Source organism: Aspergillus eucalypticola (genome assembly GCF_003184535.1).
Source record: "Aspergillus eucalypticola CBS 122712 chromosome Unknown BO83scaffold_3, whole genome shotgun sequence".
Classification (NCBI taxonomy): domain Eukaryota; kingdom Fungi; phylum Ascomycota; class Eurotiomycetes; order Eurotiales; family Aspergillaceae; genus Aspergillus; species Aspergillus eucalypticola.
In genome coordinates, this window is record NW_020290277.1 from 1,383,816 (window position 1) to 1,400,265 (window position 16,450).

General features: G+C 47.0%; 6 protein-coding genes across 6 annotated transcripts; 2 read left to right on the top strand and 4 right to left on the bottom strand.

Annotated features, from left to right (window-relative positions):
* Positions 1 to 246: 246 nt before the first annotated feature.
* Positions 247 to 2,071, bottom strand: BO83DRAFT_395807 (MFS general substrate transporter; the record flags this gene model as incomplete). The annotated part of the gene is made up of 7 exons (XM_025533103.1): positions 247 to 372; positions 607 to 737; positions 834 to 944; positions 970 to 1,233; positions 1,319 to 1,581; positions 1,643 to 1,861; positions 1,923 to 2,071. 7 exons carry the CDS (start codon positions 2,069 to 2,071, stop codon positions 247 to 249), a joined length of 1,263 nt encoding a protein of 420 aa, XP_025392416.1.
* A 970-nt stretch (positions 2,072 to 3,041) lies between these two features.
* On the bottom strand, positions 3,042 to 5,015 carry BO83DRAFT_330790 (sugar transporter). The gene is made up of 3 exons (XM_025528246.1): positions 4,434 to 5,015; positions 4,228 to 4,381; positions 3,042 to 4,165 (listed from the first exon to the last, which is right to left on the bottom strand). The coding sequence occupies exons 1-3, from the start codon at positions 4,947 to 4,949 to the stop codon at positions 3,213 to 3,215; spliced, it is 1,623 nt and encodes a 540-aa protein (XP_025392417.1). The 5' UTR covers positions 4,950 to 5,015; the 3' UTR covers positions 3,042 to 3,212.
* A 2,051-nt stretch (positions 5,016 to 7,066) lies between these two features.
* Positions 7,067 to 7,726, top strand: BO83DRAFT_304968 (glutathione S-transferase family protein; the record flags this gene model as incomplete). The annotated part of the gene is made up of 1 exon (XM_025527242.1): positions 7,067 to 7,726. One exon carries the CDS (start codon positions 7,067 to 7,069, stop codon positions 7,724 to 7,726), a length of 660 nt encoding a protein of 219 aa, XP_025392418.1.
* Positions 7,727 to 9,855: 2,129 nt separating this feature from the next.
* On the top strand, positions 9,856 to 10,296 carry BO83DRAFT_423561 (uncharacterized protein; the record flags this gene model as incomplete). Its single annotated transcript, XM_025535108.1, has 1 exon — positions 9,856 to 10,296. The coding sequence occupies one exon, from the start codon at positions 9,856 to 9,858 to the stop codon at positions 10,294 to 10,296; it is 441 nt and encodes a 146-aa protein (XP_025392419.1).
* Positions 10,297 to 11,027: 731 nt separating this feature from the next.
* Positions 11,028 to 12,292, bottom strand: BO83DRAFT_454769 (acyltransferase family protein; the record flags this gene model as incomplete). Its single annotated transcript, XM_025537000.1, has 1 exon — positions 11,028 to 12,292. The coding sequence occupies one exon, from the start codon at positions 12,290 to 12,292 to the stop codon at positions 11,030 to 11,032; it is 1,263 nt and encodes a 420-aa protein (XP_025392420.1).
* Positions 12,293 to 12,705: 413 nt separating this feature from the next.
* Positions 12,706 to 14,958, bottom strand: BO83DRAFT_454773 (glycosyltransferase family 2 protein). The gene is made up of 5 exons (XM_025537001.1): positions 14,498 to 14,958; positions 13,872 to 14,437; positions 13,585 to 13,815; positions 13,328 to 13,512; positions 12,706 to 13,272 (listed from the first exon to the last, which is right to left on the bottom strand). Exons 1-5 carry the CDS (start codon positions 14,652 to 14,654, stop codon positions 13,002 to 13,004), a joined length of 1,410 nt encoding a protein of 469 aa, XP_025392421.1. The 5' UTR covers positions 14,655 to 14,958; the 3' UTR covers positions 12,706 to 13,001.
* Positions 14,959 to 16,450: the final 1,492 nt, after the last annotated feature.

Consider the following 16,450-nt stretch of genomic DNA (forward strand, 5'->3'; position numbering starts at 1 on the left):
TACGGCTGGTCAGACCAACATTTTATGCCTCACAGCCTGTAAATGTAAATGCTAGAACCCCTCATGTAGGAGCTCTCATAGACATTCAGTGGCTGACTTTACTGATCCTAGATCCCTCTATTCCAATGGAAACAAGCCCGTGAGGCAGGCATACTGGACATAAGACTCAATCACAGCTAAGCTAGAAGTACCATTTGACACCAAAGAGTGCCAGCTTGTCTAGCGACACAGAATCAAGTACTAATTTCAGTAAACATAAACATACCTAAACTGGGGTATCTCTTTATCTGTCTTATGCAATATACCTGCAATATCTCCATCAACTTCCTCGTTGCCGTGGAATGGTGGGTATACTCCATCGCGACGTCGGTTCTCCCACACCAGGTAAAAAGCGAGCCCCCCAACATAAAATGATCCCCACAGCGTAGCATATCATAATAGGAGAAATCCATTGGTGTAGGTAGGCGCTTGACTTGATAAGAATAGCTGCGGTCCGACAATATTTCCAACACAAAAACTGATAAAAATCTAAGGTGTTGAGTCAGCATCCACTGGCTCCGAAAATGCCACTTCCATAAGTAGTGGTCCAAAGCGAATTCAACGTACAGCTGTGTTAACCGTCATCTTCTTAGTTAAACCCGCAACATTACCCGATGACAAGCACATCGTTAGAGGGAAGTTGGCAGCAGCGGCCGTCATGAGTAATTCACCAGCGAATCGACCCAACATGAGATGAGCTGGAAGCTCGCGTATCAGAGCGGTGCCGATAGTGGCGAGACACAGGTTCCACACCATTCAGTAAGTTCTAGTATTGGTGAAATATGAGCTGCCACCGGTGGTGATATGAACGGCGATAAGCATAACCAAGTAGCAGGATGCTTGAAGAAGGGAGACGAAGGTACTGAATCCTAGGCCATTGACTACTATGGTGCCGAACTTGGGGGCTGTTAGTCTCTGGGTACATTTAACGCATAATGCGGAGCAACGGCAGCTGGCAACTCACAGTGGTTAGGGCACCATTAGGCACCTGGCCAAAAAAGGTTATGGCGCAAAAAAACCAGGTTTTAGCATCTAGCAACGCTTCGGTGCATTGCCTCCACTTGAACTCGCTGCTTTTTATCCCAGTCATGTTCATCCTCACGCGAGTCACAGCTTTCAGACGATCTTTGTCGTTCATAAACCAAGCCTGCATAGGAGTATCGGGCATAAGGAAGATGAAACAGATGGACCAAGCTATTGTTAAGCTACCGAATATTAAGAATAAGACCTGCGAGGGTTAGCAATTGTCTCTACAACAAAGAGAAATTTCGTCAAAAACTTCTGTCTTTCCAAGGTGCCATGCTCTGAATATGTCCAAGCCCATACGCAATCAGACCCCCGGTTATACCAGCAAAACTGTTTCCAATGAACCATGCGGCTTGTCTCAGCGGCTGCTTAGATCGCTTGTACCACATGGCAACAATGACGCTTAGGCCTGGGGCAATGGCCGATTCAGCTGCGCTGAGAAAGAATCGCTCAATCAGGAGTCCCGCAACATTGTTACAAGCGGCCGTTACTATCAAGATCACCCCCCATATACATCTGTAATCTTCCAGTCAGAATTGTGATGTACGTTAAAAGCGGTCCTGTGTATCTTTCTCACATTGAAATAGCAATTGTCTTTCCCACGTGCCAGCGGACCATCAACATAGCGGCCGGGCATGCAGCAACCATGTAACCGAAGTAGTAGATGCCGCTCGCCCAAGCAAACTCATCACCGCTAAGATGAAGGTCGCCTGGAAGGTCTAGAATGGATGTGAATGAGAGAGCCTGTTTATCTAGAAACTGTAACATGTATGAGATGGACATGAGAGGTAGCAGGCTGTGAGAACACTGTTAGTTAAAAAGTGTGCTTCCTCTCGGGATCTGGGCTGGATTCGCACCAAATGTCGATCTTTCGAAGAATCCTTCTGTCTTCCTCCCGGCTGAGTAACTCGGTTGCTGGGCCAGACTTAACGAGACTTTTCTCATTTTGAACATTACCGGAGGCTCCTCTACGGGGCCCGGGCACTATATCTCGCCCGGAGGCCATGGTATCATAGTTTTCAGTCGAGAGAATAAGATGTAATGATGGGTAACGACTGCTGCTATCCGGATTGACAAGTATATGGAGCAGTATGGCTACTAAACACAGTCAAAAAATTAACCGTCCACCTGTGTAACTTTTCTCCTATTCATTTCGCCACCGAACGTGTTCACGGCTGTGTTTAGCCAGCAAGCCTGTGTACAGGTTACACAATTTATCGGAAGAAGATATACGAACCGGGATCTATCCTGGATACTTGCTGTTTCACAAGATCTGTGCGACCTCTCATGGTGGAGAAGAAGATTCCGTTCTTTGTTCAACTTCCCCACATACAGACGCCTCCACTCGTGGCCTGAGCTTTCATCAACTCGTCATATGCGCGATGTACTATTTATGTTCTGCAGGTGTGGCTCAATGAGCTACGGAACACACGTAAATCAATGGTGTACATTGTAGTATTGACTGCTTTCCACGCGGTCTGTGCCTTAATGAGTGCTACGTTACATCTCATCCCGACTGTCGTTGCATCTCAGTCAAGCCTTCTGTCCGACGATTCAACAATCAGTGAATCCCCTTTCTCTAAGATAATCAAGGCCATATCCTGGCTATATCCACATGCAGGAGCCCAGGATCTTTGGCATAGAATCTAAATCTCATTGACAATGTCGACGACTGTGTGGGTTCCATTACATTCTCTCTTCTCAGAGAAGGTGGCTCCTTGTCAACATTTTCATTCACGGTTAGTCAGAGGAACCCAAAAAATAGGAGATATGATAGCAGACCTACAAGATCTGTACCAACTGTGGAGCATGTTTGGCTTACTGGTCAAAAGTCAATTTGCTCAGTGAGTTTTGCCCGTAACCAGTTCAGGTTGGAGACCCGAGACCCTGTCCAGCTCGGTCACTCCTTTCCACTTTGTCGTAAATACTCAGTGAATCCTCGCTTACGATCATAGAGTCAACCTTTAAGTATCGGGCTCAGTAGTCCATTGGGCGCTATCATAGCAGCCCTCTATATGTGCGTCTAGTCATATTCCATATATACAAAGTCATCAATCCAAATTCATATCACATCACGCCAGCATAATGTACAGTCCAGGGCATCCAGTCCCAGTCTTCCAATTCTAACTGCAAACCTTACCATCTTCTCATGGTGCAGCTTCCTCCTTACTAACCCGATGACCCTGGTTAGCCTTCCGATCCGACGCCAGCGTCTGGGCAAACTTGCTCCTCTCGCGAATCTGCGGCCCCTTCCAGTAGAAGACGTAAATTGGAAGCACCACCAAGCACGAAAGGCAAGCCAGGATAGTAGTAGCATACTCCACATGCCACTTATCACCGATATTCTCATACATCGGAGTGGTATACATAGCCGCAATACCCGCTAACAGGTCACGACAGAAGGCATTTCCGCCCGTCGCAGAAGCAGAGTAAACACCGTACGCAGCGACCATGTAATCAACCGAGGAAAGGTAGATAGCGTAGTTGGCTATGCCGACAAGGGTGGAGAAGATCATGGATGCGATCCACGGCACACCGTACTCTTGACCCAGAGACGTCCACGCGAAACCGAAGAGCCCTATCGGTTCAAGCAGGGCTAGATAAAGAAGCCACTTAAGTCTCCGCTCAGCAGGTAGTGCATCGTCTCCCTTCGCGTCGCGGATTTTCTGGTCCCGCCAGAACCAAGGGAAGTATGAGAAGTATGCAATAACGTAGCCGATGTTGATTGGGATGACGGCCCAAGCTTGGCCGAGGATACCAAAACCCCAGCCCTTCTCGTATACGATGGAGAAACTCTCCAGGAAGGTGAAAATGAGGGAGTCGGAGAATCCGGATAGGAGGGAGAGACATAGGACGATGGGTTCTCGGAGGAACATGTAGAAGGGACGGATCCAGATCTTGCCGGCTTCTTTGAGGGAGATGCGGGGGCTTTTGAGCTCGTTGGGACCGTAGATGTTCGGGTCTTCGCCGGATTCACGGCGGCGCTTGGCTTCGCGGTCCATGATGATAGTCGAGCGGCTTTCCGGGACGAAGAGGAGAATTACCTCGACAACAAAGCCGAAGATTAGCATGATCCAGAAGAACCATTGCCAGTCGAGGTCTGTCAGATGTACAGTCAGTGGTTTTGTGGATAAATTACGGTCGGCTTTTTGGGATACGTACAGCGCTCAATCGGTCCACCTATGACACCTCCAATACTTGTTCCGATGCAAGACGATAAGACAATAAATGCCAAGGGGAACTGTTGGTCTTCGGCTTCGTAGAGATCAGCAATAAGGCCTAGGGTGACACTACCGCCAGCGGTCGAGATTCCACCCTACAGACATATTAGCATGACATAGTGCACATTCCAGACGCAGGGAACTGACCAATCCACGAGCAACAACAATAGTGCCCCAATTCGGCGCCAAGGCAGCTGGAATTTGCCAGATATTAATAAGAAACATGGAAAGCTGGAGGATAGGCCAGCGACCAAATTCTTCACTCCAAGGCGCCCATAGTTCACATCCAATGGAATAGGTGATCAGGTAAATCATCTGCCCCGTCCGGGCTTCCTGCTCCCCAATATTGAATGCCTCTGACAACGGCTTGACAGCATTTGGAAACACGGAGGTGTTAAAGTTCATAGATATTTGGACGCATGCTATGGCCGCAAGATACGACCATTTCTTCCATCTCGGCCAGCAGTAGGCCAGCTTATCGTAGCAGTCGTTCTCCTTCAACTCGCGTCTTCCGTCTGAGCGTATGGACCCCGTTTCTTTCTCGGCTCCAGTGAGCCCAAATGCGGGGACAATATCATCCCCGCTATCCTGGCTGTCTTTCCCTTTATCGGAAAAGGAACTGCGAGATGACTGGGTCTGGGGTTGCTGTTCGTGGGGATACATAGTGTGATGTCATTAATTGGTACTATCACACAGGAACAGGCAAAGATAAGAGACTATTCCTCTCTTAGAGTGGTCTGACATGGCTGGATACCCTGCCGGTCGTCTGATAGATATACCATCCTGCCTCAATCATTCATTCTAGATGTTGTCATACTGGAGCAGTTCGTTTTTCAAACCGGATTTGTGATTTTGGGGTTACAGTGGGGCGGGCCGGGCAGATCCACCTGTGGATCATCGCCGGGGAGAAGTTCATACGCACCCAATCAAAACATCGGCACTCGACTCACGATGCACCCTCGGGCTCACTTTTGATTTGTCTTGATGGCTTCCGGAGGTCCGGCTGCTCCATACCGATGCACCTAACTCGGAGTAACACACTGCCCGTTATCCACCGTAAGCACAGAGCACCCGGTATGATATCATCGTTGTGGTGCTGCATTGCAAAGAAACGAACCTTCGCCACACTTCCATTCTTTCTTCCTCGTGCATTCACCACTCATATTTGACCTGTTGCCTAGCAGAATATCGTCGAACCTCGGTCTCTCGGAATGCATAAAGAAATAGCAGCACTGAAATGACGTGTCTGAGTAATGTGGCTGATATTGGTCCAGGTACCATGCATAATGACGCTCCTTGCATCCCCTTCGGTCTGATAATGTTCTTTCGGATAAATTCTCCTTCATGTGCTGTTGTCGACGATGCTCGTTTGATCAGTGCATGTTTATTCAAGTACATCTCAACCTGGAATGATGTCATAGTACCTGTGCATTCGATAAGTGACACACACTACAACACTAAGTTCTTTTGAACATGACTAACAACAATTGACACATCTCGTTCATTACTCGGACTGCTGTTCTCCTGCTTAGGCGATATCATGCTAAACGACAAGTTATCCTTACATCCAACGTAACGAACTTCACTCATGATGAGATCTCATACTGCATCTCTGGAAGATGGTAATTCGTTGTAGGGGAGCGACAATCTTGAAAAAGTGGACCCACATTCCTGCATAGAGAACACGGCTTGTCGTGAAGAGATACATTCAGCACAACTATGGAAAAGTACCAGTCATTAATTCAGATTTCTATTGACAAGTAGTCAAAGAATTTATCTCAAAAAAAAAGAATACTGAGTGCCAACATCTACTTCTGCTACCTTCATCATCAGAACAAGCTGTCACGCCGGCTAGGCTTTCTCCGCGCTATCTGCCTCACAACAAGGACTCTCTTTAGAGGCTTTGTTAGCAGTCATCGAACCACTCCCGCTAAGTGTTTTCTCCATACCCTTAGTCATGAACTTCAGGACACAAACACGAGGGATCAATAATAGCATCATCAAACAATACCAGGCTCCAGTTGACAGACGTAGCAGAGAAAACAATAAGGAAGGAGTTCAACACATATTGGCAGCGTCATTTTCATGACAGGGGTTGTGTATATTAATAATCAAGTTTAGGGTTGCCTGACAGCCTGAGTCTTCTTACTAAGCATTCATTACTAAGCATAGGGCCAGGGAACATCAATGATAAGAATATCACACTGAAAAACTTTGTATGTACGGTCTACAATAAGTTTTGAATTCTTTCCAGATCATATCATACTATTTATAGGGTTGCAAGCAGCCGCCGCATTTATTATGAACACCATCGCAGGGCGCTTTTACATCAAAGCCGCTTCAATTCCATTTACCAAGTACTCGCCGTTTCCCTAGGGCTCTCAAGATCGAATAAAGTCACATTAAACTCATCGAACAAAGTCGAACACCGTGAAGTCAGGTCCCTCGGGTTCCGATTACAATCCCGATCAATGTCCCATTCCACTTCCGAAGATAGCTTCCGCTTATCCTGCAAATAGTAACTTTCTCGATAGCTCTCGTATATACGGTGAGTCACCGGCCTTAAGCGGCATTTAGCGGGTTTTACGAAGCGTCAACCCCACTGACCAGCTATATATGAGCCTGTTAAACCCCGCATCAACTAGTTCCGTTATGGTATATTTTCCCGAGGATAAGCACATATATAAGGGCTTATCCTTTTCAGTAAGCCAAATCCATGTGCTACGTCTGAAGCACTGAAATAAAGCCATCCCTGGAGAACAAAACAATTCAACGCCATTATGAAACTCTACGACTCTCCCGCCCCAAACCCCATGGCCGTCCGGCTGTTCATCCTCGAACGTGGCGGTCTCAACCTCGACGTTGAAGTCGTTGACACAAAGACTCTTCAGAACCGACGCCTTCCATATCGCGCGATTAACCCTCGCGGGGAAGTCCCCGCCCTTCAACTTGATGACGGCACGATCCTGACTGAAGTCACGGCCATTTACGAGTACCTGGACGAGATCGCCGCTGGAGGTACATCGCTCTTCGGAAATACGCCGGAACAGCGTGCCGAGACCCGCATGTGGCTGAGAAGAATGGATCTCGAGATTTGTCAACTGGTTATTGCTTGGATCAGGAATGATCCTGCTACTATCGATCTCTATAAAGGCCATCGAGTTCCGACGCCTGAGGCGAGAGTGAATCAAAAAGTGATGATTAATCAAGCGTTGAACATGCTGGATGATCAGTTGGAGGGGAAGACTTGGCTATGTGGGGATAGGTTCTCTGCTGCTGATGTTCACTTTTATGGGTTGATGAAGTTGATGACTATGAGGTTCTGTGATTGGGTGCTGTTGCCGGGACGAGAGAACTTTCTGGCATATTGGAAGAGACTGGATGAGCGTGAGGCTTCGAAGAAGGCTTTGCAGACTTTTGCGGCTAGGGTTGAGGTGTGATGCACATACTGGGTCTCCGAGGGATAGTTCCTGGATGATTATATCATTGACTCTTCACGACTAGCAACCAGATATAATGGTGTCAGGCAGTTTTGTTACTAGCTCCCGAATATATACAGTCTACCCGTCTAGACGTTTGCTCGGCTGCAACAAGCTGCTGTATTCTGCTCATTGTCGCTGGAACCTCGCTGGAACTTCTGTTTGGTCGAGGCACTGGAGAAAGACCTTGTGTTCAGAGAGATAAAAATATATGACGTTCCCCTTTCAATGACTGTTAAAGATCATTATTGTTGTTCTCATACATGTAGTGGTTCTTTACCACACTTGCTTATTTCAGGTCGAAGCGGATACTCCCAGACCTTGGCAGCGCTTAAAGAATCCCCGAAGCAACTCCTGAGGAACCAAAAGCGATGAAAGGTCGTCCAACACCAGAAAGGTAGATATACTTTGAAACCCCCATGACAATATCAACGCTTACGGAACTCCCTTTGAATGGCGCTTTTATTCTTTAATTGCGATAGCGTGGTTGATTCCAACTGCAACCTTCCCCACATGTTTGACCCTCCAGTGATGCGGAAATAGTATCCGCACGTAAACCGAACTCAATCTCACGTCTCACCACATCTTCCACCGTCACTCACCTACCAAAGACACCAACTTATGACAAGGCACGATAACAGACAGCTACAATTATCAATTATTCCTACGCATGTTTTCTGGTGTCCAATAAGGCTTGGACGGCGCTCAATGCAAATCTCATCTGCAGGAACAGCCAGGAGAGGCTGGGCTCTCTGCCGTTGAAGAATGTATACGGTGCCCCAATATAATACCAGTTATTACTAGCATACTCTAGTCTAGTTAGTAATAATCAGATGTAAACATTAAGGATATAGACGATCATAACGTTTATTATGTATCAAGAGCAAACTACTATTACTGACTAGTTTCTCTAATGAATGTTTACTGGTAACAACCAAGTCCCTTCCTGGCCTAAACTTAAAGTGAAGAATGCGTATTGCTTAACGGCCTTGGCAACCCATCCCTCCGCTCAATTACCAGCAGCACCAATAACTGGCATTGGAGCTTGATTGGTCTTCTAATATATCGTCCTCACAACGATTTGTTTTCCTCCTTCGAAGATACTATAATATTTTCTTGTATATATCTTTTTTCTAAAATATTAACTTCTCCTGGTCGGAAAGTGCTCATTAAGTAGTTGTCATCAGAACTTATATACGATTCGAACATAGACACAAGCTTATGTAGGCAAATTTCAAGACAATACGCACATTCGTACAGGCGGTGCAATTGACAATCCGTCAAAACAGTTATTTGTAGCCAATTTTCAAGCGCTCAAGTTCGACTCGAAGCGAGAGTTTGAGTTTGAGACAGCAATCTCGATACGCCCTAATGTCCTACATCTTCACGTTCTCACCGTCGGCTGTAGCCATTGAATGATTCCAATATTCTACGATATTTGAGCGTTGAGTTGCCGCACGAGCGACTGCTACTATGGAGATGAATATTCTCACCGGGTTTTCGGCTTTGACCTAATGAATTCATGGCTGTGTCTCAGAAGTCTCGTGTAATTGGCTTTTAGGTAAGTCGGCCCCCAAGTCATCAGATTTAGGGGTTACAGCCTCGATCCCATCTTTGGTTGTCCTGCGTTGTGGAATGACCCGTGTGATCCTTCTCTGCACGCCCTCCACTACGCTGGATCAAGCTTCAGCCACTAAAGCACTGAAGACATGTATGTCTCTCTTAAGTGGCCCGTAGGGCGTAAGATCAACCCACTGTACCCGCTTCCTCTAAATTTTTGGCCCCTTTTGGCCCTTTTGGCCCCTTTGGCCCCCAACATCCTCGCTAAGCATTGCCGATACCCCAAACAACCCGGGGCAATAGGCCATCCTCCAGCAGCACTCTAGATCGGTGGTACCATCAAACTCATGTATTATGACGCTCGGTTCGAAAGAGGGAGAATGAAGAAACCTCTATAAATCGCGACACAGCCTCTCTGTATTGCCCTCAGGATCCGTTGTCCCCAGTCATCCAAGAAACTGTTTCATTCTAAGCCATTCTACTACGACTTCCCTCACTTGTCCGAACCTACAAGAAATACAACCGCAACAATGAAGACAACCCAGCTCATTTCATCCCTCCTCCTCTCCCTCGTCCCCACCCTCACCCTCGCCGATGGTGTTCCCTCGGGCGCCGAGCTCTGCGTAGGCCAAGGTGCCGGCAGCTGCCAATTCGCTGCATACCAGCTCCAACCTACCGACACGTGCGAAGACCTTCAAAAGAACGCCGCCTATATCTACGACCACGAATGCAACCTCATCGGCCACACGGAGAACTTCGTGGAAGGAGACGCCATTGACTCGCAGCTGCCGTATACTGTCGATATCAAGAACATTGTTGGCGGTCCCTCATGTGCGATCAAGTACGAGATTGCCTACAGTGATGGGTTGTACGGATATGGAATGCCCTCTGGTGGTGTTTGGGGCAGCTGTTCTGAGAGTGGCCACCAGTGCAACTGGTACCGGGTGGCGTTTGATTGCCCTGGATTCTAGAGGAATTTGGGTTTGATATGGGGTGGGATGGAGTCAGTCTGCCTAGTCTGGACTGGTCAATATTCTCGTTTAGTTTGTATATATTGTCGAGGAAATACCAGTAGTTGTGGGAGCCACTGCTTATATTAGCGTCGGCTAGAGTAATCGTCCGTCAATAACCAACGGAAGATCCTACAATAGACCGATTTCTTTCCGGAATGACACCTCCTACCAGCGACTCTATGATGTCTCATTTCTTTTCATATGATTGATGCTCTTTCATGGTGCCAGTAAAAATATCACATGACCTTGAGATAGGCACGTGTTGCTGGGTTCCCCGCTCATATTCAATACGTCCTTCTCTTTATTTCAACATCACCTTCATCGACTCCTACACTACTCTCACAATGTGGGAGCCAGTAGCTCTCCCCTTCCAGAGCCCCCACTCTTCTTTCACTGCTCTACCTACAATAGCCAAAATCCGCACTTCACCAATGTTCTGTTGGAGGCAATGGGCTCTAAGGTTGGTGAAGTGTGCTGGTATGTTTAGAATGAGAGGAACAATTTCTAGAGCACGTGGAAAAGAAGAAAACAAAGAAAGGCGAAAGATTTATCAGATATGCAAAGGCTCTTCGCTTGGTTTGGAATCATCCAATATCGGGTTTAATTATCATACTGGACGCGACAGATCGGTTCGGTGCCAAACAGCCGTCTTTACACATATAAATACTTCATTCATAAACCTCTGTGACCTCTAATCCCGATGCCCCTTCTGATTCATCCATGACTCAATCGACTTTGAGAGTCGTTCAATACGCGGTTCTAAAACCCGAACATACAAATCCGCCATTGCAATAACTCCCGGCCCTAGCACCATCCAAGTCAAAGCAAAGACCAGGACTAGAGCACGCATATTCTCATCTTCCTCATGAGGAGCAGGCCAGGCGCGTCGCTGGATCAACCACCATATGCGGCTTCGCAATGCCCAGCTCCACATTTGATACACTGAGAGGTGGATTAAGTACATGGGAAACGATATTCGGCCCAGATACTGAGGAAAGCGGGTAGTAAGCACACGCTGCAAACGAGGACTCTCCATCACCACGGAAAAGAAGCACACGGCGCCGATACTGTGCCAATTCTTTCGGACATCTGTCCACCCAGCGTACTGCGACCAATGGCGTGTTTGTAGCTTTGAGAGGATGCGGTAATCTGGCGGATAGTCGTCTTCTGAAGATAGGCACATGAGATATAGTGCAACAGCGGAACGAAGTATGTAAGAGGCTGTCCAGCGGGTTATTATGGGTGATTGTCTGGTGAAAGTCCGGAGCTCGGCCAGAATGAGTCCGAAGATGAAGCAGAGGATATACCATTGCCCATACCAGAGCAGATAGGCGAGCATGAAACTTAGACAGGTGATTCGTGCTCGGGGTCGCCACGTGGATTGCATAAAGATTATGAAATATATGATATAAGAGCCGCGTAGCTCGAGCGGTATCGTCCATAGATGTCCGTTGATTTGAATATTCCACTGGAGTTGGATGATATTCAACATGTCCATGATATGCTCGAAGAGGTAGCACATATGGTTCCAAGGAGACTTCCAGGGCGTTATACGGGCTGAGACCTTTTTCTGGACCCAGTCCTCGTACATGCCTAGGTAGAAGAACAATTGATTGCAGCTGGCTAGAAGTATTAGTGGCAGGTAGAGACGGAGCGGCCGGCGTAAGATGGAAGATCGAAGACGTTCAAAGAGCTTGTTTGGCCGGCTGTCTCTAAGCTGGAGAAGCCGACTGGAAATGGCATAGCCTGAAGTTACCATGAAGAGAGGAACCATGGCGTCCATGGCCCAGAGGAAACGGATCGGGGGTAGCTGGATCAATCTTCGGTTCTCCTCAGCTGGTTCGGCCCAAAATGTCCGGAAGGGCATTTTTATCTCTCCACAAAAGAAATGGTCGACGGCCACTATAGTGGCAGCGATGCCTCGCAGACCATCTATCCATTGTATTCGGTCCATTATCTAGAGTGTAGTGATACTATCATGCCCTGGGAATTAGGTCGTAACGTACGCCCAATGATTGAACGATCAACCATGGCCAGATGTTTAAGTATAGTTTTCGGATCAAAAACACTGGGCAAATCAGCCCAAGTAGGAATCAGAAGTGGCTTAACTCGAAGCTATAGTATGATGCATATACTTGGCGTTCTGCTGCGGCACTCAGTCACTTTCGGATGCCTCTGAAAAACTCACCGCTTTTTGTTCATGTTATCATAGTAAGAAATGTTCCTGATAATTCCGTTAAGCCCGCTAGTGTGACCCTAGTCATGCAGGTCACTCACCGCTGAACAACTAATCATCCCGATTGATACATATAACGCCACCTACTCATCGTAGTCTTACTTCTAGTCTATTCCACACTCTACCTTGCTCTAAATTTATAAAATATGCAGTATATGCCTCCCTACTGAAGTCTATATAAGTCACTCATCATTCAGGAGTCGATACCAGACCCACACATCAAAGGGACATCATCTTCGCAGCGTACAATTTATAACATGATCATCCCAACAAACCCACCAGCTATGTGTCTCCTTACTTCCCTCCGGTTCCACAGCCGCGCAGAAGGTATACATTTCCATACAGGTCCGCATCTTTACCGGAAGACCCAGTGTCGAACACATAGCTCTCGATTCAATGCTTCCGGCACCTTCACCCCATATGCCGGCTAAGTTTTATTGATCACGGTAAATCCCTTTGCGGGGGACATCATTGTCGAAAAAAGAGCCATAATATGCACGATATGCACTACTGGCCACAAAAGCAATGTCGCGACAACATGATAGAGCATGGATGTCCACGGCAACCCTATCACGCTGAAATCTTGCAGCAGGCAAGCCGACACAATCGCGTGAATGCCTGCTGCATCGTTGAACATCATAAATTCTCGGTACCAGGCGGGGACAGCGATCCTCTGTCCAAAAACGCCAATGAAAGGGCTGAATGTTGGTCAGACTTCGTACATGCCTATATCTTAATGGTAGTGAGACTTACAAGATCAGACTTCCTATCCCGCCCAAAGCCCCTGCAAGCAGAGCAGCGCGCACAAGGATCCTATCAAAGGATCCTATTCCGGTATACCAGCGTCTTCTTTGCTTCCAGAGGTCTGTGAATGTACACGGTGGCTGTTCACGCACTATGGCATGAAGCCAGTCAAATTTGAAGCCTTGCGCTGCGGCCTGGAAAGGCAACCGGTGCTATTAGTAGATGTTCTCGATGACTTGTCCTGAATAGGTGAATAGTCAACTTACATGATACGCAAACCAGTAGTCTTCACACACATTTTCCGTATCCCAGGTAACTTTATTCTCAACTGCTCCATTGATCAAGATCCATGACCCATGGACCCAGCCTAAGAAGGGGCGGCGAAATACCCGCACGGGCAGTTGAAACCGGCCATAGTCCTCACTCACTCGCATTACCTCTGCTGCAGATGTAAATGCCTTGTCCCAATGGCCGGTTGAGGTATAATAGATTGTGCCCTGGAAACACGGTTAGGGGAAATCCACCATGCCTTGATAGCAAAAGAGTTCCATACCATGCCATAGTCTGCCGTGCCCTTCTCAATGAAGTCCAGTGACGTGCGCATAACACGTTCATCTATCTCCGATTCCTCATCTAGATGTAATATCCAATCTTCTTTGGAGAAGTTGTATTTCTGGCGAAAGAACTCTAACGCCCTGGCCTTGAACTTAGCCCTCTTTGCAGAGAACGCCCCTGGCACTTCATCGATTGTAATGTATGATGGCAGCTCTCTTCGAAAGTGTTCATTATCGGCACTGTCAAGGACGACATGGAACCGAACTGATGGGTGGCTTCGCTGGGTCAGAACATCCCAGCAGCGAGTCGAGTTCAATACTGTTTGCACATTCGTCCCCTTTGTCACAAGACAGACATGCAGTGTGCCTAGACGTCGTATCTTAGGGCGGTTGGCATACTTGTTTGGTCTGATGGGTAGGCACAGGCCGAGAGTGTTTCCAAATGGCGGCATCTGTAAGAGAAGGATGGCTCCATATAGGACCAAATGCTTGATTGCTGAACTGTTCCAGCCATCGTCGGACACCTTGACCCAGTAGCCGATGGCATTGACGAATTCTCTGTAAGCTGCGTAAAGTATGTCAGCAAGCCACTCGTCAATTTAGTGATGGGGAACAATATGCGTACAATAAAACACGAGAGCAAGAGTAATTGGGAAGGCGATGTAATTGTACTCGAGAATAGCATATACGCGGTTAGAATGTCTCCATTGTGGGTTGAGTGCTTTCTTGAAATCGCCGACAACCGCCATCTTGGATACAAGAACAGAGGTGCCCCAGATCATAAATTCTTCGCGTTTATTCAAAACAATACCGGGCTCGTAGTGTTATTAAATAGTTACAATACCAGGTAAGTAGAGTCGAAATTTTGACTCCGATCTGATGCATAAAATGTGACACATCTTGTCGAGATACTTCATGCGTCTGAACTAGTCTATTCCACTGCATATCATTGAATGAGCACATCGGGTACACAAGATCTGCTGCAGCAACACATCTGCAGCTAGAGCCAATGGATAACTGGTCGCCTTCTTCGCGCTCTAGCAATAGATAATCGTGTCCTCATTTCCTGCACCCTCTTGCTGACTATTGAACCATAAATCAGATGGAGGCTTTTGTTGATTGTAAAGCGGTTATCAAACACAATGTGGACCAGGCGCGGCAACCATTTCCAGCTACCATCGCTGAAATAGAACCCCACTAAGCACACTGGAGTTTGGACATACACAACGCGGGGAAACCTCCGGAGCAGGATTTCAAGCCTATTCATGTAGAAGGTATTGAAGAATAGCGGGACTTACCAACAATTCTAGCAAGAGTGAACAGAGAGAAAGTCCCCATTGACTCTGCTGCTGCATATCAGCCAGCCCCTTGCTTCCCTTTCATACTTTTCACCTATTGTCTCCTATTGGTTCCCAAATCAAGCACATTGTACGGATAAACCCTTCCGGGTAGAATGTCCCGCAGTCATGACACTGTCTCTGGTGCTCTTCTTGACCACTGCCGGTGTTCTCGGAGGTACATCCTCCTTATGTATGGGAATGCGTCACATTAGTTTCGTTTTAGCATTTCCTACGAAGACCGGTGGGGTTGTGAACCGTAATGGTCAGTCGGTTCACGAGGCGGAATATAGAAACATCAGGTCTCTGATATACGACAACAATGCTCACTGATAGCCAAGCATAAACCTCAAACTTGAATATCGCGGCTGCTCTTTTCTTGATATCGTGCGACATCGGAATTTCTAGGTGTGTCTTCGCGCGGCTGTGCGTTCAAGACAGGTCGGACTGAAATCTCGGCACGATCAACTAGGTATTGTATTCAGTACATGCATGAGTTGATATTCATATCGAAAATATTGTGAGATAAAAAAAACAGATTGTGAGGAATACATATTAAATATGTATAAAAACATACAACAGAAGGGATTCGCTGGTGGTCACCCACCCAACTACTAACCTCCCGGCGTGTGGCTTAAGTACGGCTGAGCGGACGGGAAGCCCTGTTTTCCACACCCTGTGGTCGTATGTATCAGTTCTCTTGCTGACCACAATCATATAGTGCGTTTTTTCCTCGCTTAATTGCGAAAAGGGAATGATTGCATTCCAACTTCAATGCCAGAACCTTTAAGATGTTGTGGCACGTGATCAAGCATATTTACGGAGGACAACGACATTACGTCAGCCACGATAGGGTTATGGTTCATCAACAACTTTGTTAGGTCGATAGTTCTATTGTATATAATTTGTCTTCATAGTGGGCTCAATCTGGGTTTACCGTAGTATATGGTTATTTATAGCAGTATGTGCAAGGGTCTATGATTTCGCACTACTAGCAGTTGGTTCGAGACTCGAGAGCTGGAATCAGCCAGTACTATGCTACCAAGTATAGTGTTGAGATGCCGTGGATATATATAGCAGATGCAGCTCAAGATCATAATCAGGAGTCTGCGACTGATGAAGTAATAGCACGACGGAATTCGGGGCTAGGTGGTATAGAGTACTCTGTACAAGCTCTTTTGGTTCTGGTAAAGGTTACAGCATCACAAAGAGGAAAGTTAATAGTACGATGTGAATGTCTT

Bases quoted from the DNA above. Each gene is read 5' to 3' on its own strand.
- BO83DRAFT_330790 (XM_025528246.1), bottom strand. From the start codon at position 4,949: ATGTATCCCCACGAACAGCAACCCCAGACCCAGTCATCTCGCAGTTCC. The intron at 4,382-4,433 runs GTCAGTTCCCTG...ATATGTCTGTAG, and splicing joins TTGTTGTTGCTCGTGGATTG to GGTGGAATCTCGACCGCTGG. The intron at 4,166-4,227 runs GTACGTATCCCA...TACATCTGACAG, and splicing joins AGGTGGACCGATTGAGCGCT to ACCTCGACTGGCAATGGTTC.
- BO83DRAFT_454773 (XM_025537001.1), bottom strand. From the start codon at position 14,654: ATGATCTGGGGCACCTCTGTTCTTGTATCCAAGATGGCGGTTGTCGGC. The intron at 14,438-14,497 runs GTACGCATATTG...TACTTTACGCAG, and splicing joins TCTTGCTCTCGTGTTTTATT to CTTACAGAGAATTCGTCAAT. The intron at 13,273-13,327 runs GTAAGTCTCACT...ACCAACATTCAG, and splicing joins GGGATAGGAAGTCTGATCTT to CCCTTTCATTGGCGTTTTTG.